Raw genomic sequence first — 23297 nt, forward strand, 5'->3', positions numbered from 1 at the left:
AAGAAAAAAATAGTTAGAGGGGCTTGAGATTTGCAGCCAAAAGACAGATTCAAATATGAGCTCTGCTTCTCATTGTGTGACACTGGGCAAGTCACTTCATCTCTTTCAGAATTAAGCTTTCTTTTCTGCAAAATAAGCCTGGGCTGAACTAGATAACTCTAAACTCTCTTTTAGTTCTAAATATATGATCCTATAATGCTCATTTCTGAGTTTTGGATAACAAACATGTTGATAACATTTCCCCTTTAAAAAAAGAATAGCTGGCAAACAGCTTCAAAACAGATGGAACTGTCAATTTAGTTGTTATTTTGGTCACCTTAGCTTTTTTTTTCACATAGTGTGGTATGTGGCCCAGTGGACAGAATGCCAAGGCTAGAGTCAGGAACGCTCATCTTCCTGAGTTCAAATCCGGCTTCAGACATTTACTAGCTATGTGAACTTGGCCAAGTCCCTTCACCCTGTCTGTCTGTGTCCTCATCTATAAAATTAAGCTAGAGAAGGAATTGGCCAACAAACAGCTCCAATGTCTCTGCCAAGAAAACTTAGAATGGGGTCATGAGGAGTCAGATATCACTGAGACAATTTAATAACTTGGCAGGTAAGTCATGGTATTCCTTTCTCAAATCTTCTGGGCATTTACTTGTTGCTTTCCCTTCCTGTCACAGGTCTGTCTCCCTCACTAGATTCAACCTTTCTTCCTTTTACACTTGTCCAGATTTCTTCAAATTCTAGAGTTCCTTTGACTGTCCAGATATATTAATAATAAAACACCATTCTAACTAACACAACTTGTAAGTCCTAGGGAGCTTTTGTGATACATCTACCTACCTCCATTCTCAAGCCTATCAAATCTCACTAATGATAACATCCCTGGGCAAACAACAATCATTTTCAAAGAAGAGAAAGTTATAATGTGAATACTTAGGTAATGAATCAAGACCTGTATAGGAATGCTTGTTATTATGTGAACAGCATCTATGAATTAGGCTGACAGAGAAGGAAAAATGATGGGCAAGCAGAGTCGCAAGAATTCTTGTTACATCACAGTATTCAATTAGTTTAAATAACCTCAAATACTAGAATCAAAAATATTAGAGCCCTGAACTTTTCTTATATTAAAGTAAAAGGGCCACAACAATGAGATGTCTTGCCCAGGGTTACTGAGTCAGTAAGAGGAAGATCTGGGACTAGAACCAAGTCCCCATGATTTCCTACCCATCATGTATTATGTCTATAACATGCAGTTGTGATATATGCAAACAATCATTCATCAAAATCTCTCCTTCAGTATCTTTTGCCTAGCTTAGAAAAATATTCTACCTTCTGACAAACTGATCGCCACAGCTCTGGGAGAACACTAGGGAGTTTCATACATATTTATTTGCACATAGTACTGGTTTCATATCTTATCCACCCACATTAATGACAGGTATGAAGTAATATATATGTTTTTGTATTCACAACATAATAATTTGAGTTTTAAGAGAAGAAGGTGAAGTTGTGCCAAAAGTCCAACAAGTAACTTAACAGAACAAGGGACTTCTACCCAGGATACAAGCCTGAGGCTTGTGATATCTGTTTTCTTAAGGCTGACATTTTCAGAATAAAAAGGCATGCAATAAGTCCATGAGAGCAGTGAGAATAATGTACCTGGAGCTCAGAAACATGCACCCTATTTTTAGTTCAGTCAGTTAATTTACCCAGTGACATACGAATACACAATATTTCTGACTGGTTAAATTTAATTTCTTTATTTTCATTTATCTGGCTCTGGATCCCATGAATCTATAGCCTACGAATAGCTCTATTCCTGGGGCAGCTAGATGGCATAATGGATAGAGCACTAATCCTAAAGTCAAAAGGATCAGAGTTCAAATATCCTTCGGAGACTTATTACTAACTGTATGACACCAGGCAAGTCACTTAACCCCAATTAATTCTCCAAAAAAGGTCTCTAGAATATTTCTATTCCTAATAACAGAATAATCTTAGGCACCCAATCAAGCTGCAGACAGAGTCATAAAATGTTTCAAGAGGAAGGGACAATAAGTTCATCCCTGTACAAATGAATCACACTCTCAGATTTCAAAGAGCCCTCAAATGCCATCTAGTTCAATTCATGCTTTAAGAAAAATTTCCAAAAGAACCTGCCCAATAAATGATCAACTAGCCTCTGCTTAAAGACTTCCAATGGAGAATAATCCACTGCCTCCCAAGGCATCTATGACACTTTTGAAAAACTCTATTAATGAGATTTTCCTAAAATGAAGCTTAAATTTGCTGGCTCAATATCAGGAAAGCTATCAGCATAACTGATTACATCAATAACAAAACCAACAGAAATTATATAGATGCAGAAATAGTTTTTTAAAAATAGTTTTTATCTACCAGATACATGCATGGGTAATTTTACAACATTGACAATTGCCAAACCTTTTGTTCTAATTTTTCCCCTCCTTCCCCCCACCCCTAATGGCAGGTTGAGCAATACATGTTCAATATATTAAAGCATAAATTAATAGTGTACAATTAGCCTGTTCTGAAGGAAATCCCAAAGGCGGGCGGACAAAACTAGAGGGATTGGGAATTCTATGTAGTAGTTCATAGTCATCTCCCAGAGTTCTTTGCTGGGTGTAGCTGGTTCAGTTCATTACTGCTCTATTGGAACTGATTTGGTTCATCTCATTGTTGAAAATGGTCACATCCATCAGAATTGACCATTATATGGTATTATTGTTGAAGTACACAACTATCTCCTGGTCCTAATCATTTCACTCAGCATCAGTTCATGTAAGTCTCTCCAGGCCTTTCTGAAATCATCCTGTTGGTCCTATCTTATAGAACAATAATATTCCATAATATTCATATACCGCAATTTATTCAGCCACTCTCCAATTGATGGGCATCCACATAGTTTCCAGTTTCTGGCCACTACAAAGAGGGCTGCCACAAACATTCTTGCACATACAGATCCCTTTCCCTTCTTTAAGATCTCTTTGGGATATAAGCCCAGTAGTAACACTGCTGGGTCAAAGGGTATGCACAATTTGAATAACTTTTCGAGCATAGTTCCAAATTGCTCTCCAGAATGGCTGGATATATTCACAATTCCACCAACAATGTAATAGTGTCCCTGTTTTCCCACAGCAAAAAGTTTTTGACAAAATACAGGACTTATTCCTATTAAAAACACTAGAGAGCAGAGGAATAAATGTATTTTTCCTTAAAATGAGAAGTAGCAGCTATTTAAAATCATCAGGAAAAGTTTTATGTGATGAGGGAATGCTACAAGCATTCCCAGTAAGATTAAGGGTAAAACAAGGATGCCCATTATTACTAACATTATTCAATATTGTACTAGAAATATTAGTTTTAGAATAAGAGAAGAAAAAGAAATTGAAGGACTAAGAATAAACAATGAGGAAATTAAGTTATCTTTCTCTGCAGATGATATACTTAGAGAATCCTAGAGAATTAACCAAAAACTAGAAATAATTAACAACTTTAGCTAAGTTGCAGGATATAAAACAGGCCCACATACATCATTGTCATTTCCATATGTAACCAAGAATGCCCAGCAGTAAGAAATAGAAATTCCATTTAAAATAACTGCAGACAAACTATTTGGGAGTCAACCTGCTAAGACAAATCCAGGAATGATGTGAACACAATTACAAAACACTTTTTACACAAATAATGTCAGATCTAAATAGGAAAAATATCAATTGCTCATAGGTACGCTGAGCTGATATAATAATCAGGAAAACATTGTACACAGTAACAGTGATATTGCATCAAAGCATACTATTTTCACTTTTTTCCCCTTATTTCCCCCTTCCTTTCTTGTGGTTTTCCCCTTTTGTTCTGATTTTTCCTCTCTCAACATGACTCAAATAGAAATATTTTAAAAATGAATGTACATAGATAATGTAAAAATATGGTCTGACCAATGCAGAATATAGTAAGAAGATGACTAATCAAATCACAAGGCATTTATAAGGACTATGGACATCTCTTAATGCAATCAATCTAAATGATCTTATTTAATGAAATCCAATCCCACTAGTTCCCATATCTGTTTCTAAGAAACACTAAGGTATTTTATACAAAGGTAATATAGCTGCCATGTGACACTATGATTATTTGTGAGAAGATACTATAAAATGCTAAATAAACCCTGTCAATGCAAAGTAACAGTGGCAAAAATATGGTTATAAATATTAAAATCATATCTAAATTTGTCTCAACAAAGGACCCTGATGGAAAATAACTGGAGTTTGATTAAAAAAAAAAAACAAAAAAAAAAAACAAAAAAAAACACCCAACAACAAACCTGGACTTGGATTTAAGAGATCAGAGTTATAACTACTGACCCTGATACTAAAGTAGTCTTTTAGATAATCAATTTGCTTCTTTGGGGCCCAATTATAACGTGTAGTTTACATTTAATGCTCTCTAGGGTTTGTTACCTCTGACACGGTTTAATTCTATTAAATTACAAATGCAAAATATTATTCAATACCACAGTTTTAACATTAAAATTCATCTTGATTCATCAGTTCAGATATACAACATATAATCCAAATGTAATATTTTGTCTGTTTTAGAAACCTTCCCTCTCATAAACTACAGGCAAAAAGCAGAAAAACTGGTTCTTTAATGACACACACTTAATAACATTCCTACTTCCTACACATAGAACTGTAAGTTCACATTTTAGAGCTAGAAGGCATCTCAAAGTAACAATGCATATTTCTACAGGATTTTATAATTTATGTCACAATAATCCTATGAAATATATGGCATAGTTATTATTAAGCCCATTTAATGTGTTTTGAATACAATCACAGTTAAAAAATGTCAAAAGTGAGAATGAACATGAATCATTTGCTTGCCAGTTCAATGGGATTTTTTCATTATAATGTATTGCTACTCAGGACTTATCAGATTCTCAGGGTAGAAATTATGCTTTATCCTAGAGGTGATGGGGAGCTTGCTGAAGAGGAGATGACCTGATCAAACCTGAACTCCAAAATCTCTTTGAAAGATGAATGGAAGATAAAAAGGAATAAGGAGACACTTGAGGCAGAGAAGGTAACTGGCAGGCTATGGCAAAAGTCCAAGTATGAAATGCTGAAAGCCTACAATAGCATTGTGGCAGTGTCAGAAGAGTAAATAGGGTGTATCTGAGAAAGTAAGAATCACAAAACTGACCAGCAGTGGAAACATACTGAATTGGGGAGGAAGGGATGTGAAGAATGACAGAGCAAGGTGTTCGGGATGAGCCATGAATTGGGAGCCTGGACAACTAAAAGGATGATGGTACTCTTAATAATAAATAATAGGGAAGATAGGAATTGGGGCAAGTTTTATGTCTGATAAGCAGCTGGAGACATAAGATTAGAAGTCTAAAGATTTTGGTGCTGTATAAAAGAAATGTGGTCATCATCAGCATAGAGATGATGACTGAATCCTTGAGAACTGATGAAATTACCAACAGTATAGTGGAAAAAGAAAAAAAAACACAAGCAGAAACTAATTTATGATTTTACAAAAACTAGTGATAAAACTGGAAAGCAGTCTGATAGAAATTAAGTTTAGATTAATACTTAAGACTGTATAGTGAAATAAGCTTCAGATATATGACTTAAATGCATGACATAAGACACCTCATCATAAACAAGGAAGAAAGTATTTTTTACAAATGTAAGTAGAGGAAGAATTCATGATCAAACAATATATAGAGAGGAGCAAAGAAGATAAAAGATTTTAAACGGTTCTGCTCCAACCAAATCAATGCACTGAAAATGAGAAGAGAAACTATTTGAGGGGGGAAAAAATATTTTGCCGCATTTCTCTAACAAAGTTCTTCTATCTAAGATAGTAATAGAAGTGATTCAAATTTATAAGAATAAGAGCCATTCCCAAAATAACAAATGATAAAAGGAATATATGAATACTATGGAACACTACTGTTCTATAAGAAATATCACAGGGAAAGTTTCAGAGAAGGCTGGGAAAAACATACAGAGTTCAGTGAGCAGAACTAGAACAGATACACAATACAATATAAAATTAAAACTAGAGAGATATAATACAATAAATAACTCTGGAAAAATGAATAATTCTTTTCAATGTAGTGACCAGTATTGTTTCCAAAGGCCGAAGGATGAAGCATGATAGCCATCTTCTGACAGAGGTGCTGTACACAGTTGCAAAATAAAATGAAAAGCAAGCTGTACATGGAGATTCACAGTTTATATGTAGTCCTCTTTATCAGATATACTAAAAGCATATGAAAGTATTCCATTATATTCAGTATTTGTTCATGACAGAATTTTAAAAAAACAAACAAAATTAGATTTACAACTGAAAGGGACTTTAGATTTGATCTAGTCTAAACCTTTCATTTTACAGATGAGGAAACAGAGGCTCAGAGAAGGAAAACTATTTATGCAAAACTCAGAAGTAGTAAGAAACAATTGGAATTTGAAAACAGATCCTCTGGTTTTGGGTCCAATGCAATTTTCATTACACTTTGTTACCTTTCTCAATCCTGAACTATTTATCTGAATCATAAATCCTAAGCATTTCTATGAACTAAATGAAAATGTCATGTTCAGTGGCTATGAAGGAAAGCCTTCCAGCTCTAAATGGGCTTGGTATAAAAATCACAGACCCAGAGCTGCAAGGGACCAAAGACATGATCTCTTCTAATATCCATATTTCACAGATGAAGAAACTGATATGTACAGACATTAAGTAATATGCTTCAAGTTACCCAAGAAATAAGTAGCATAGAGTCAAACTAATTTAATTGCCTGAAAATCCAGTATTATTTTTCACTATACTATGACATCATCTCCAAAACTAACAGTAAGGGTATTGAAGCATTTTTCTATTTTGAACCTTTTTGGCAGTTTGCTGAAGCCTATCAAGCTAATGCTTTTGAATGTATATAAAAAAAAAATACATGGGATTACAAAGGAAACCAATTGTATTAAACACAAGTTACCAAAATATTGATTAAAAATTAGTTCACACGTGGCTCTCTTCAACAATGAGATGAACCAAATCAGTTTCATTTGTTCAATAAATAGAACCAGCTATATCCAGTGAAAGAACGCTGGGAAATGAGTGTGAACCACTACATAGAATTTCCAATCTCTCTGTTTTTGTCCACTTGCATTTTTGATTTCCTTCACAGGTTAATTGTACACTATTTCAAAGTCCAATTCTTCTTATGCAGCAAAATAACTGTATGGACATGTATACATATATTGTATTTAACATATATTTTAACATATTTAACACATATTGGTCTACCTGCCATCTGGGGGAGGGAGTGGGGGGAAAGAGGGGAAAAATTGGAACAAAAGATTTTGCAATTGTCAATGCTGAAAAATTACCCATGCATATATCTTGTAAATAAAAAGTTATTTAAAATTTTAAAAATTAAAAAAAAAAATTAGTTCATAACTCCCCTCCCCCCAATTAAAGATCCACAACTTAGAAAATTTTGTGGGAGAAAGGATGCTAAGGAGAGTGTGATCCAACCTCCTTATTCACAGAAAGGGACAGTGAGCCTCAGAGGTATTAAGTGACTTTCCCCAAGACTATCCTCCAATGATGTCTGGGTCACAATATTCATTAAGACCATCTATGAACAATGAAAAGGGCTGAATTTTGTGAAAGTTGTGAAGGGGGTGACATCATTTAAAGAAACTGAGGCTCCAAATAGGGTAAATTGCCTACTAACATCATATAGCTAAAAAACCAAATTTTATCCTAGGTACTCTAATTTCAACTTTTGTCCTCTTTTCACTCTACGCTACAGATGACTTCTGGCCAACTCCAAATCTGGGTATATAATATATAAAGAGAACAAGATAGATGCATGACTTATGAATGAAGCACTATGCCAGGCAGGAGAACAGAGATCACTTCTGAACAGCAGGGCCCTCTGAGAAATCTCAAAAGTAAGGTAATACTTTTGCAAGTGACAACATTTTACTAGGACAAATCCAATTTGGTTCAAGTCCATGTTGGAGTAAGCATGGGAAATCAGTCTTCACTGTTAAGCTAAGAATTTGGGATTTTATTCAGTAGGCAACAATAGGACACCTCTAAAAAGATTTCTGAGCAGAAGTGATATGATAGATCATGATATGATAGATCAGTGCACTTGGAAGAGATCTACGACTGGTAGGAAGGATGCACTGGAAAGAACAGTAAGTAGTAAAAGCAATACTTGTCAGGTAGTTTCACATCATTAAGTGGGGCAGTAATAAATGTCTAAAGAACATACACATTCCAGCACTATATATGACATGAAAGGAAGAACAATGTGCTGAGAATAAAGAGATATAGATTCCAGTTCTAAATATGCCAACAATTACCTGTATTACCTCTGAGAAATCATTTCCCTACTCTGAGCTTCAGAGATAAAATGAAAAGACTGTACTTAATGATTTCTAATATGTCCTTATCAGTGGGAAATCATACCTCATGCAGTCCTCAAACTCATTACAATAGATCAGAGGGAAACCTTGAAAAAAATAGAAAAACCAAAACATTCACCAAGTAGATATTTAAGATCAGATGATTATTAAAATAACAACATTTTAACTAACTGCACTGAACATTATCTAACAAGATCTCAATGCAACTGATAACAATATGAGAAAAGTTATAGCTAACACACATTACTTCTGAGTAATGAATACATAGTTATCAAGTGACTCAAAGGCAATGAATGTAAAGAAACCAGAAACACCCACATGTAGGTGTTTCAATAGCCTTGTTTTGCAAATGATTCATCAATTACAATTCATTATTTATTCACAAGTGGCTTATCCATATCCTACCACCAAGCCAAATATGAGAAAGTTCAGAGTAGAGATCTTTAGGATCAAGTATAGAGCAAATTAATTTTGAAGCCAAACCAAAATTATATTTGGATAACCCACTGAGTTAGGACTTTCTAGACCTAGGTTTCCATTTCAGTTACAGGGATAAAGCTAAAAATATATTCAGAATTACACTAAGGTAATAAATCCTCCCCCCCCCCCCCATACGAGGGTAATTTATTCAAATGTTTATAGATACAAAAACACACATTAAGGGGGAAAAAATGCTTACAATCAATCCTCTTTATAAGTGTATCAGCACCAAACTCTCCAAATTCCAAACAAGGGGATGTAAAGTTCCACCTGACTCCATATCCTCACAAGGATCTTGTGATCAATGAAGCACCCTGGGACTGCTCACAGTAACTTCTAGCTTTCAATTCCACATTCTCTCACTAACCCCTAGCTGCCCTAGCCTTATAACACTGTTGGTATGAAGTAGATAAAAAATGGCAATTTCAAAGTTTCTCTCAGCAAAACTTAAAATGCCTTCCAAAGAGATGGAAAGTCAGGAGACAGGTCACAGGATTAGCTGAGAGGCAATTCCCATGTAAGAATACAAAGCCCCCAACACTGGATTTGGCATACTGAAAGCCCCAACCAGCTCTTTCTTTCAATGGGCTCCTCTCCCCTGCTCTCAAGAAAGAAGCCTGTGATCAGCTAGGAACTTATAGGCCAAAAGGATTAACATCATCCAACAACAGCACAATAACCTTCTCCATACATAGTCCATGAGTCTGACACCTGTGAAAGTTATAACTCTAATGACATAAAAAGCATTTTACAAGGCAAACTGGCCTAATGATCATCCTGCCCCCCCTCACCCCGAGGGTCAGGTAGTTTGGCATTTGTGCTTTGATAAAAATGACAAAACTGTCCCTTATTCCCCATCATTTCCTATGATGATGCTTAAAATCAACACTTCTCCACATTGATCAAGTTTGGACAGGGTAGGTGGAGAAAATGAGAGATTATTCTCCTATTTCTGGTGAATTCACTGAATACAATTTCTGTAGAATGGGAAAGGGCATTAGAAATCCCTCTGGCAGCACTGACTTATGTATGATCCCTAGAAGTACTATTCATTAAGGTAATAAATTTAATAGAAAAATCTAACACACTAGATACTTCATTATTCCTTGATAGATTTCAATAATCTTTAATTTGTTAGTATGGGTATTCCTTCTACTGATGAACATCACAATCCCTTTGGATTTTTGATAGCTGCTGAAGGCCCAAAAAGTTCCCATCGTGTTTTGTGGCCATTCTGCAGACAAGGTTCTAGCTTGACTAATCATCAGACTACAGACATAGTGTATCACCAGGGGTTGTGCTCCACTGGCACAGCATAGATATCAAGAGAATGAACAGCAGAGGGTGGATTTGAGTCCAGATCCCATGAACCCACAAAGGATGTTTTCTATTGTGCCCCACAGGGGATTGTTCTGCCCGGGGACCAGGAACAAGTTGCTTCCTGTACCTAACTTTCAGTAAATAAATACCTCACCAATACCTAATTTGTATAGACTTAAAGTATTTAAATATGAGAACTTTAAGAAAAGTAGAGGTTATCTGGAGCTGCTAGGTGGCACTATAGTGCATATAGAGTGCTGGGCCCGAGTTCAATTTGGACCTCAGACACTTCTTAGTTGTGTGACCATGGCCAAGTCACAACCTCATTTGCCTCAATCTCCCTTATTTGTAAATTCAACTGAAAAAGGAAATAGCAAACCACCACTTTAGTAGTTTTGCCAAGAAAATCCCATATGGGGTAATGGAGAGGAAGAAATTAATGAAATTTCTCAATAAGAGGTTATAAAGTCCAATCTTTTAATTTTACAGTAAGAAAAATAAGGTTCAGAGAAACAGACTCAGTCCAGACGTCCAAGTAATTTGATCATGAAAAGGAATCTCATTTACCTTCCAATTATAGTCTTTGTTCTTTTTCAACTTTTAAGAGAAGCACTTATGTTCATTAACAGAATTAGTCAACCATTATCTAGAGATGATTTCCAAACCCTTGACTCATCCTCCCTTTCTCTTGCCTAAAATTTGAGTTTAAGTTACACCAGTGAAGATAGGACAGAAAAAAAAAATGTTATGTCAAAGATTGCCTTTTTTTGGGGGGGGGGGTGGCCCTGAGGCAATTGGGGTTAAGTGACTTTCCCAGGGTCACACTACTAGGAAGTGTTAAGTGTCTGAGACCATATTTGAACCCAGGTCCTCCTGACTTTAGGGCTGGTACTCTATCTACTAAAGATTGCTTTTAAAGAAAAACAAAAAGCCTTTCTTCTTCCTAAATCCTTGGTCAGGGAATCAAGAATCTCTCACCTGCTAGGATAGTGTCATACACAGTTTAAGGCACAACTTAAGAAATATGTGAAAAGTTAAAGATTATCCAGTGACAGACAAGTAGGATAAAGGGCCTTGAAACTGATGTCATAAGATAACAGGCCAAAGAAGCCTGAGAAGAGAAGCCTGGGAGAAGAGCGCAGGTGAAGGACTGGTATTATAGATGAAGCAGAAACCTAGAATAATGGGAAGGAGAGCCAACAAGCTTGATGATAAGAAAAAAGTGCTTCCATTTACAGATAGCTAAAAGGAGAGAGCATAAGGGGCTGTCCTTCCTTGGTTTTCAAGCAAAGAGCTGTTGATCACTATGTAGTATGTTATAATGGGGCTTTTTTTTTTCCTGGTACAATTTATTCACCTTCCAACTCGAAAATTCTATGATGCAGCGATTTTATACCAGTTTATTCTGCTACTTCCGGTGATTGAATCCATGGTTTGTTTCTAGTCTTTTGCTACTATAACTGATGCTACTGAAAACACTTTTAATATAAAAAGAGGTTCCCCGCCCTTGATTTTATAACTAATTTTTATAACTAAGCCCTAGAGTGAAATCACTGTATAACAAGTTATGTCTGAATCATTTAGTAACTTTTTTCCTCCAAAATTCCAAAAAGTTTTGTAAAGTGGCTGAATCATTTCACATCTCTAAAGCACAGTGCATCAGCCTGGCAGTTCCCAAGACATAGTTTTATGCTGTTAATGAAGAAAAATAGTTGGAAAATGTTCCCTGAGAGTTATAATGCAAACGTGTTGCAAGATTCCCACTGAAACACTTTGGAGAGTAAGTAAAATCACCTCCTTATTATCAACAATAGTTTTATCTAAGTATGGCCCTTTCATTTATTTCTGAAGTCATCCTAGCCATTTCCTTTAAAAACAAAAACCAAGACTGATGATCAAAGCAATACCACCTTCTTATTCCTAGATACTGTACTTCTTTTAGAAAGCAACCAAGATCTCATTAGCTTTTATAACTAATCATACAGCTAGCTCATATGTACTTATAACAGGCTATTAATCAGGTTCTTTTCTGACCAACTGCAATATATATATATATGCCTTTCACAACTGCATACTTAAGTTGCTTTTTAAAAATCAAACAAGATATCAAGCTGCATAACCTTTGACCCAGCATTGCTGCTATTGGGATTATATCCCAAAGAAATACTAAAGAGCGGAAAGGGACCTGTATGTGCCAAAATGTTTGTGGCAGCTCTTTTTGTTGTAGCTAGAAACTGGAAGTTGAATGGATGCCCATCAATTGGAGAATGGTTGGGTAAATTATGGTATATGAAGGTTATGGAATATTATTGCTCTGTAAGAAATGACCAGCAGGAGGAATACAGAGAGGCCTGGAGAGACTTACATCAACTGATGCTGAGTGAAATGAGCAGAACCAGGAGATCATTATACACTTCAATGCTGTATGAAGAGGTATTCTGATGGAAGTGGATATCTTCAACATAAAGAAGATCTAACTCACTTCCAGTTGATCAATGATGGACAGAAATAACTACACCCAGAGAAGGAACACTGGGAAGTGAATGTAAATTGTTAGCACTACTGTCTATCTACCCAGGTTACTTATACCTTTGGAATCTAATACTTAATGTGCAACAAGAAAATGGTATTTACACACATATATTGTATCTAGGTTATATTGTAACACATGTAAAATGTATGGGATTGCCTGTCATGGGGGGGGAGGGAGGGAGGGGATAATTTGGAAAAATGAATACAAGGGATAATATTATAAAAAAAATTACTCATGCATATATACTGTGGGGAAAAAATTCTAAATAAAAAAATAAATAAATAAAAATTAAAAAAAATCAAATCAAACAAGAACATTATATTTATCCTTACTGTTATTATATTATTATATCTTATCTCTCATTGGATTCTGTCCAACTCCCATCTTATAATATTATTTTTATCTTAAGCTTTCTAGAATATTTTGGTTCCTCAGTCAGTTAACAAACATATGTTAAGCACCTGCTCCACCAGATGCATGCTAAGATCTGGGAATATCAGCGGAATGAAAGTATATATCCTCAGGGAACTTATATTCTAATAGAATAATAAAAAGTTGAAAATGAAAGACAGTAACTTGGGGGAATGGTAGAAAAAATCTGTGGTGTGACCTGAGGAAGAATAAATAAACAGGGGTTCTGGAAAGAGCCATCAATTCAGAGATAAAAGGCTTCAGAAACAATATATTTCCAATGTGTAAATTTCAGAGCTGGAATAAGCTACTAGGAAAAAGTAGATTGTGGGACATGATAATGAAAGTTTCTCCTTACAAAGTCCAGAATCTTGGAGAGGAATAGGTTCTTTTCAATTAATATTCCTCAAGATTCATTTAATTTGGACAAATTTTCAAATCCTACATATTGTCATAGTGGTAAAAAATCCCGAATACAAACAGATGAATATTGACTTAGAAAACCACAAATTAACATCATTTATGTTTTATTGTATTTTTATCACATTAAACATTTCCCAATTACATTTTAATCTGGTTTTAGGCACACTCCATTAATGTTTGATTGCTCTGAATTACATCCAATTTGAGTCTGCCTTCCCTCATCACTTTCCCTGTACCTTTGTAGCTCTAGCAATGGCAGAATCATTTTATTCATTTCAAAGATATTACAAGAAAATTAAATCCAGAGGAAAAATGAAAGAATCTGGGCATTTGCAGATAGCCTGGCCCTTTCTTGCCTTCTTATAATTCCTATCATTCAATCATATTGCCTGTTTCTCACACCCCAAAACTCTCAAATCAGAGTCCTTTTGCCCTACAATTGGAATGGTCCACTCTCTTTCTTTACCTTTGATTCTTTGAAATTAGATTATCTTCACTTAATCATCATTTTAATCTCTGAAGATTTACAATTTTAAATTCCTAGTTTAATTATTTTCATGTGGGAGGGAGTTTTGTTGTACATAATTTCTCTAGCTCAGCAACAGGATCTCAAAATTAATTAACCTAATCATCTCCTCACTCATATTCAAAAAGGGGAGAGAAAAAAGGAATGTGTTATTGCCGAATCTCTTCAAAAACAAAACAAAACAAAAAAACCCCCACAAACTCATTTATCAAAAGCATATAAAGTGCCAATATATTTATTGCATATTCCACTTGGGCAACAATAGGAAAACAAAATCTCTTCATCAAAGAATTGTAAACATAAAAATTACTTTTTTTGACTGAGGCAATTGGGGTTAAGTGACTTGCCCAGGGTTACACAGCTAGGAAGTATTAAGTGTTTGAGGCTGGATTTGAACTCGGGTCCTCCTGACTTCAAGGCCAGTGCTCTACTGTGCCATCTAGCTGCTCCAAACATACAAATTAAAATATAATAAATGCATAAACTTTGAATAAAATCGTTGTGCAAAGGTAAGCATTTAATAAACATTAGCTTAATTGAACTGAAGTGCATTTAGTAAATGGTGTATAGCATATTATATCTATATTTTAAAAAAATTTAAAATAAAGAATTAGGGAGCAGCTAGGTGGTCCTGTAGATAGAGCACCAGCCCTGAAATCAAGAGGACCTGAGTTCAAATCTGAATTCAGACACTTAACACTTCCTAGCAATATGACCCTGGGCAAGTCACTTAACTCCAATTACCTCAGGGGAAAAAAAAAAAAAAAAAAGAATTGTTAGAAAATTTATCCATTGCAATATATTGGACTGTCTCCTTTTACCTTCTTTTTCAGGAAACAACAGGAATTTTAATACTCTTTTAAGTGAATGGGAGGAGAGTTAAGTTTGGAAAAGGATAATGTGATAAAGCAATAGTGAATCATTAAAAGATGAAAAGTGAAAAAAATTCACATATCTGTATGAATAAGATGAGGTGAGATCTTTCAAGACAGTTATGAAAATCGAGTAAAGCTTCATCTACTTCAGAGTTTGAGTAGGCCTGAAGGACTTTGAGCATTGATTCAAGGGCATAATTGAGTCCCCTTCCTGCTATCCTCCCATGACACAATTTCCTCCCTATTTCAGTCAAATATGGGCAACTATGTACTTATTGGTCAAGTTGAATTTCTTGGGTAGATCTCGAGTTTAGAATGTAAGACTCTCAGCCAATGAGGATGAGGGTCAGTGGTGGGAGGGAGTGTTTTGCTGTCCTGCCCACAGGAGGCGCTTCCTCTCTTCAATTGTCTGCTCGAAAGGTGGGACGACCTTCTGGAGAGAATGTACAATAAGCTTTGCTTTACTCTAGAGATCTCTCCAGCTTTTTTTTATTAAATGGTGACCCCTCACCATTTCCATACCACACATGTACCACTCAAGTGAAAACTGAAATAAAATGACTTTTAAAAGAAAAGTAGCCAAAAATTTCATGATATTCACACAGAGTGCAATGGACTTGATACAAAATATGTAAGAAATACATATTTCTCAGGTAAACCTACTTTAAACCAAAGTTAACACAATCTTTGATTAAAAAAAAAAAAAAAAAACCAAGAGTTAGGAACAGAAGCTTAATCAGTGATGCATAATAATTAATACCATACACTTTAACTCCTTAAATATGTTAGCTCCTTTGGTATAACTAAACCCTTTTAATCCCCTTATCGGCAAAACAATTGGTAAAATGCTTTCCCTAAACTAAAAAGGCCACTAATTTGAGAAATAAGAGCTTATTCTAATGAATACAATACTAGTTTTATCCTAAAAACACATAAATAGAATGTAAATAGAATCCTTAAATACAGTATACTTTCTAAAAACAAATGGAAAAACAAGAAAATCCAACATATACAAGGAAAGGAAATAAAGAGAATGATAAGAGTGGCCATAGAAATGTGGGATACTATCCTCTTCCAAAGTGATTGTATGCAAATGATTCTAAGAGAAAAATTATACAAAATGCAAACTTCAGCTTATTTCTTTGAATAACCTGAAATAAATTTTCAATCCATGCTTTAAATGACTCTGGGCATATTAAAAAAAAAAATTCAATTTATAAGCACTTAGATTCTTTCCCTTCCTCCTTTCATCCTCAACCCAAATTGAACAAAATAGAAAAATCAATTTGCTTTAGCCATTGACACTGACTTTAAATACTTAGGATTTTATGAAGCAAATAAATATAGTTCTGATCATTTCTTTTAAATATTTACCTCACAAAAAAGTTAGCTTTAAAGTATCTGGGTCAGTTTCCTTGGCTGTAATTCATTTATAGAGAAAGTGATGTCTGCCCTCTAGTGTTGCAACTAATGATTATGCCAATTTGACCAGATCAGATTGATATTCCTGATGTTCCAGTAGTACTGATGGTTTTATTAATCTTGTCCCCAGTTCTGCTAAGGCACCCAATCTTCAATAGACATTTAATTATGTTAGTCATCAAATAGGGAATTCCAGGTTTTTTATTTCTTTATATGATTTCCAAAAGTAGTTCTCTGTTCAAGATGAGATAAAAGCTATTCATAATCATGTATATCAACACATCCCTAAAGAAGGGATTTATTTATTATTTAACCATAAAAGGTAGTTATGTTTATTTTGAGAATACTTAGTATCACACTTTTTTCTTGTTTGTTTTAGGAGCTACAGTAAACCCTCTGTTTCATCTCATCATAGTCTCTGATATTTCAGTTTCTATTGCCTGTAAAGTAACTGATAAAATAAAAATGTATATATAGTTCCTCTCCATACGTTGTTTTTGTAAGGGAGATATGAGGGCTATTGAGTTCATAAAATTAACAGCAAAAAAATGGTAAAACCCTAGTTTTCTTTCCCTACTGTCACTAGAAAGACAATCAGTAGTGACTTCAGTAGAAATATCAAGAAAGAAAAGGTTAGCTTTTCTTTCTAGTTCTTTAGTATCCACATTGCTAAAGTACTTTTACTACTTTAGGTTGGGAAGTTGTCATTTTTAAGTGATTTCCATTTTAAAACAGGAAATACTAAACAACATCAACAGTCTTGTCATTCTGGAACAAATCCTACTGCCTAGAAATAAAAATCAGAAAAATCCAGAAAGTGACCCCTTATTTATTTTCACAATTGCTTAATCAGATCTAGAAGCAATAGAATTAAAATGACAACAACTAGACAATAACATAAGGAGATGCCAAAAGAATCATTCAAGGAGGGGCAACTAGATGGCACACTAGATAGAGCACTGGCCCTGGAGTTAAGAGGACCTGAATTCAAATCCAGCCTCAGAAACTTAACACTTCCCAATGCTGTGACCCTAGTAACTTAATCCTAATTTAATCCCCCCCACACCTCAAAAAAAGAAAAGTCATTCAAGAAACAACCTGAAGTGTTTGTTTACTCTATGCAAAAGTCTCTCTGGGGTCCAAAGACAAAAGGAAAAATAATTGTCTTTCAGGATCTTCCATTTATAATGGGGCAAAATGGGAAAGCTCAAATTGAATGCTCATTTTATGCTTAGTCAACTTTTGACAAACATTTTACCAACTGCAGTTTCTCAGCAGTCCATGGGCTGCCCTGATAGTTCAGGACTTTCTAGGTGACTTTTCCTTTCCTTCAGTGACTCTCCACTTGCTTGCCTCCCTCCCACCCACCCTTCTAAGCTTCCTCTTTTATGTCCCTTTCCTCACTGGACTGAGTTTCTTTAGGGCTAGGATGTCTTTCTCCCTTCTCCCCCCTATATTTGTATCCCAGCACTTAACAGCATAATTCCTGGCACATAGTAAGTAATTATTAATAAAAAACTTCAATCTGTCATCAACACAACAGCTAACTTAATGAAAAAGATGGCAGTTGATAGTAAAATGTAGCAGGGACTTACCAAATGTATCTTCCATGCCACCACTAACCAGCTTTGATGGGAGGGAACAAGGGGGATTGCTGTAGTTCCTAAAACAAACAAGAAAAAAGTATCATATTGAGTGTTCTCAAAATCAAAATGTGACTACCCTTTACATTTAAATAATTAACATTTACATTGGAAAAACAATTTATTGACCATGTTTGCTGATTAAAATGAGAAGACAAATTGTTCCAGAAGTTGTGGTCTGCATATTGGATATCCCAAAAATCTTGGTAATTTTAAGCTTTAGTACTCTTGGTAAAACTATGTCTTCTGAGATAACCTGAATAAAAAATATCTGGTCGTTTGCATTCCTAATCTCAAAACATATATCCCAATCAACTATGACAGACTTAGCTCTTCTTAGCAATACCAATGCCATCTGCATCCAGAAAGAGAACTATGGAGACTGAATGTGGATTTTTTTTGTTTGCCTTTTTTCTCATAGTTTTTTTCCTTTTATTCTTTTATCCTTTTTTTCTTTCACAACATAATTAATGAGGAAACATGTTTAAAATGATTGTACATGGATAATCTATATCACATTGCATGCTATCTTAGGGAGGCAAATCATGACATAATCTTCCTGACAACACAGATCCTCTTTGAGAATAAAGGACAAACAAAAACAAAGTTATAATGAGGTAACGCAGGCCAAATTTTCCAATAGCCTTGTGATGGAAAGAGGTATGTGAATCCAGAAAGAGGATTATGGAGACTGAATTTTGGAATATAACAATAGCATTTTCACTTTTTTTGTTGTCGTTTTCTTTTATTCTTTCTCATTTTTTTTGATCTGACTTTTCTTTGGCAGCATGATAAATGTGAAAATATGTTTAGAAGAATTGTACAAGTTTTGCAAGGGTGAATGCTGAAAATTATTTTTGCTTGTATTTGAAAAAAATAAAATACAACAAAAAAAAAAAGTTGTTACAAACATTTTCCTCTCTTCTCCCAAAGAGATACAGATCTAATAATGACACTACAGGATTAAAGGGTGGCATAGCTAGTTCTTAATAAATGTTGACTGTGTAAAAGATCCATCTAGGCCAGTTTTTAAACTTTGACAAAGGCATCAAGAGAATAGAGAGGACATTTTCTTTGAGGCTAACCTAAAATTTACTTTACTTCACTTTAAAAAGGTCCATTATTTTGAAATTGACATCTACAAACTGATCTAAGTCCTCTAAAACCAGAGTTTTCAGACCATACTGCTTCTCAGGATAATGAGAACTTGTTTGCTACTCCCTATTCCAAAAATATCATTTTTTTCTATTTTTCTTTTCCAAACTTTAAGAATGTTCTCTACTTCTAGTATAATAGAAATGTCAGCACTAGCAAGAATATTATTACTAGGACAACTGAGAGTTATCTTTCCAACTGGGATCTTCACCCAGGACTGACAAGGATAAAAGCATTCCTTATTGCTCAGCCATTGATGTTCCATCCCACTTCTCTGCCTCCTCTCTTCCTCAGACTTTGATCTCTATATTTCTAATACCACCTAATAATCTGACTAACTTTGGCCTTGCTGCTTCTGTTTGGTATTCCATGGGTTTAATTCTTAACTAACCCATACCTTCAGCCTGCTAGAGCAGAAAAAGTCTTCAGAAAAGGGACATGAATTCCTCTGTTTTCAAATGATCATAAATCAACAAATTTTGGAATTATGAGATTTAGAAAGCATCAAGGCCAATTCTCTGATTTGACATATATGGAAACTGAAGCATGGGTTAGGTTTGCACTCATCTAATTCTTAACAGAGTCCAAAGAATCCTTTTCTCATTCTTTATCTTTGCAGCCTTGGAACCACCCAATCAATCCACTCCCACCCTAAAAAAGTCCCTTTAACCAAATACCCAACCAAATGACCAAGTGATCATCTAGCCTTTGCTTGGAATATTCCAATGAAGAAGAAAATGATAATTGCAGAGACATTCTATTCTACCTTTGGTTGGTCTAATTATTAGCAAACTTTTCCTGAAATCAAGTGAAAACTTTCTTTTTTTTGAAATATTCACTGCTCGAACTAGGAGATCATTATACACTTCAACAATACTGTATGAGGATGTATTCTGATGGAAGTGGATATCTTCAACATAGAGACGATCTAATCCAGTTCCAATTGATCAATGATGGACAGAATCAGCTACACCCAGAGAAGGAACACTGGGAAATGAGTGTAAACTGTTTGCATTTTTTAAAATTTTCTTCCCAGGTTACTTATACCTTCGGAATCCAATTCTTCCTTTGCAACAACAACAACAACAAAATTCGATTCTGCACATATATATTGTATCAAGGATATACTAGAACATATTTAATATGTATGGGAATGCTTGCCATCTAGGGGAGGGGGAGGAGGGAAGGAGGGGAAAATTCGGAACAGAAGGGAGTATAAGGGATAATGTTGTAAAAAATTACCTATGCATACGTACTGTCAAAAATTTATAATTATAAAATTAACTAAAAAGAAAAAAGAAAAAAAAATATTCACTGCTCCAAATTCAGCCCTCTGCTAGCCAGTTTGGTTGGAATAGAGTCTGTGAAAAGGAAGAATAAATTTCAAGCTAGAAATGGCAAATCAGATATAGTCTGTATTAATTAATTGGACCAGGGAAAGAAAGAGGCAAAAATATTTTCAACTCTAAGGGTATAGTTTCTAAGTGTTGCTTCAAGAATCTTAAAACTAGTGCAAAGATTAAAAAAAAAAAAAATAAAGTGGAAGTCAGAATCAGATCACAATTTAACTGGGAGATGTTTTAAAAAGCAAATAAAAATACAATACCAACATAGGTCATGTTAATCTGTAGCTTTTTAAATCAATATGCATGAAAGGCAGAGATACTTGCCTGAGGATATTTTTTGCTTATAACCCTTTCACTCTAGTCATTTTCCTTCTACATTTTTGCCAGTCTGATAGGCACAAAGTAGAACCTCAAAGTTGCTTTGATGTGTATTTCTCTAATTATTAGAAAAATACACTTAGAGCCTTTTTTCATATGGTTTTATCTTCTATTTCTTTGTTTGAAAACTGCCTATTCCTATCTTTTGATCTTTAACAACTATTAGGAATTGGCTCTTACAATATATAAATTTTAATCAGTTCCTCAGATACAAGAAACTGATCAGAGATCCTCAGAAAGATTTTTGTCCCAATTAACTATTTGATCCCAATCTTTGCCATCTTTTAATCTCTTGCCAAGTTCCTCTCCTCCTTCCTACAAATCTTCTAGAGTTCATCTCTAATATTACTAAAAACATTTATTGATTATCTGGAACTTCTCTGTCACTGAACCTCTTAAAATATCTATCAAGTAGTGGTATTATTAGGTCAAAGAATACTAACCCATGATTAATTTTTCTTACATAATCCCAATTGGTTTTCAGAAATTCTATACCAAGGGGTGGGGGGAAGGAGGGGAAAAGTTGGAACAAAATGTTTTGCAATTGTCAAAGCTGAAAAATTACCCATGCATATATCTTGTAAATAAAAAGCTATAAATAAAAAAAAGAAAGTTGCTAGTAAAAGGGCTATGTGACCAAAAAAAAAAAAAAAAAAAAAAAAAAGAAGAAAGAAAAAAAAGAAAGAAAGAAAGAAAAAATGAAATTCTAAACCAATTCACAACTGCCTGTAGAGAGCCAAAACTCTAGAGAAGTATGCTTGAAACAAGATGTTAACTCAATGGAATTGATGAGATGATGTTTTTTTAGTTCACATATATACTTAGTACTTATTATGGTGATATAATGGTTCTCTAGTTCACACATACACAGTATGCTGTAATGATCTAATTGTAATAGGGTATATAAGGAAGGGCTAAGGGACTGGAAGACGGACATTCCATCTTTGACTAGCCTCGTAGTGACTGTCCTGCCTTCATCACTTCTCCACTAAGACAAAGGACTTGGGCTAATCCTAAGGTCCTCCAGAAATCTAGCCTGACCATCACAACTGCCCCCCAAACATATTCAGTCTTTGCTTTCCAACAGTTAATGCAAAACCAACTAATTCAATTATGCCCATGAATTCTAATATTTTCTTCCTCAAAGCCAGTTCTGCAACTTCAAATTGCCCATTACACATTTTTACTTGGATATCCCAATTGGTACCTTAAATTCAAGCATTCAAAACAGAACTCATCTTTCCTAAAACTACCTCTCCTCAATTTACATTAAGACACGGTATTTACATCAAACTAAAAAGTTTCTGTACAAACAATACTAATTCAAACAAGAAGTAACAAATTGGGAAAATATTTTTACAGTTAAAGGTTCTGATAAAGGTCTCATTTCCAAAATATATGGAGAATTGATCCTAATTTATAAGAAATCAAATCATTCTCCAATTGATAAATGGTCAAAGGATATGAACAGACAATTCTGAGATAATGAAATTGAAACTATATCCACTCATATGAAAGAGTGTTCCAAATCATTATTGATCAGAGAAATGCAAATTAAGACAACTCTGAGATACCATTACACACCTGTCAGATTGGCTAAGATGACAGGAACAAATAATGATGAATGTTGGAGGGGATGTGGGAAAACTGGGACACTAATACATTGTTAGTGGAGTTGTGAAAGAATCTGGCCATTCTTTTTTTTTTTTTTTTTTTTAATTTTTTTTTATTATATATATATATATATATTTTATAATATTATCCCTTGTATTCATTTTTCCAAATTACCCCCCCTCCCTCTATTCCCTCCCCCCGATGACAGGCAATCCCATACATTTTACATGTGTTACAATATAACCTAGATACAATACATGTGTGCGAATATCATTTTCTTGTTGCACAATAAACATTAGAATCCGAAGGTATATGCAACCTGGGCAGACAGATATTAGTGCTAACAATTTTCATTCCCCTCCCAGTGTTTCTTCTCTGGGTGTAGCTACCTCTGTCCATCATTGATCAACTGGAAGTGAGTTGGATCTTCTTTATGTTGAAGATTTCCACTTCCATCAGAATACATCCTCATACAGTATTGTTGTTGAAGTGTACAGTGATCTTCTGGTTCTGCTCATTTCACTCAGCATCAGTTGATTTAAGTCTCTCCAGGCCTCTCTATATTCCTCCTGCTGGTCATTTCTTACCGAGCAATAATATTCCATAACCTTCATATACCACAATTTACCCAACCATTCTCCAACTGATGGACATCCATTCATCTTCCAGTTTCTAGCTACAACAAAAAGAGCTGCCACAAACATTTTGG

General features: G+C 34.8%; 1 protein-coding gene across 4 annotated transcripts in view; it reads right to left on the bottom strand.

Annotated features, from left to right (window-relative positions):
• The window catches only part of PHACTR4 (phosphatase and actin regulator 4), a 105177-nt gene that overhangs the window by 54479 nt on the left and 27401 nt on the right, over positions 1–23297 (bottom strand). For 3 of the 4 annotated variants that reach the window (XM_074305613.1, XM_074305611.1, XM_074305612.1), the window contains exon 2: positions 18048–18115. In XM_074305613.1, the coding sequence (XP_074161714.1) occupies positions 18048–18063 (16 nt within the window). In that variant the 5' untranslated portion in view covers positions 18064–18115. Of the gene's footprint in view, positions 1–18047; positions 18116–23297 lie in introns of those variants that run through there. The other variant, XM_074305614.1, reaches the window with a different exon arrangement.

Source organism: Sminthopsis crassicaudata, chromosome 3 (genome assembly GCF_048593235.1).
Source record: "Sminthopsis crassicaudata isolate SCR6 chromosome 3, ASM4859323v1, whole genome shotgun sequence".
Taxonomy (NCBI): Eukaryota; Metazoa; Chordata; class Mammalia; order Dasyuromorphia; family Dasyuridae; genus Sminthopsis; species Sminthopsis crassicaudata.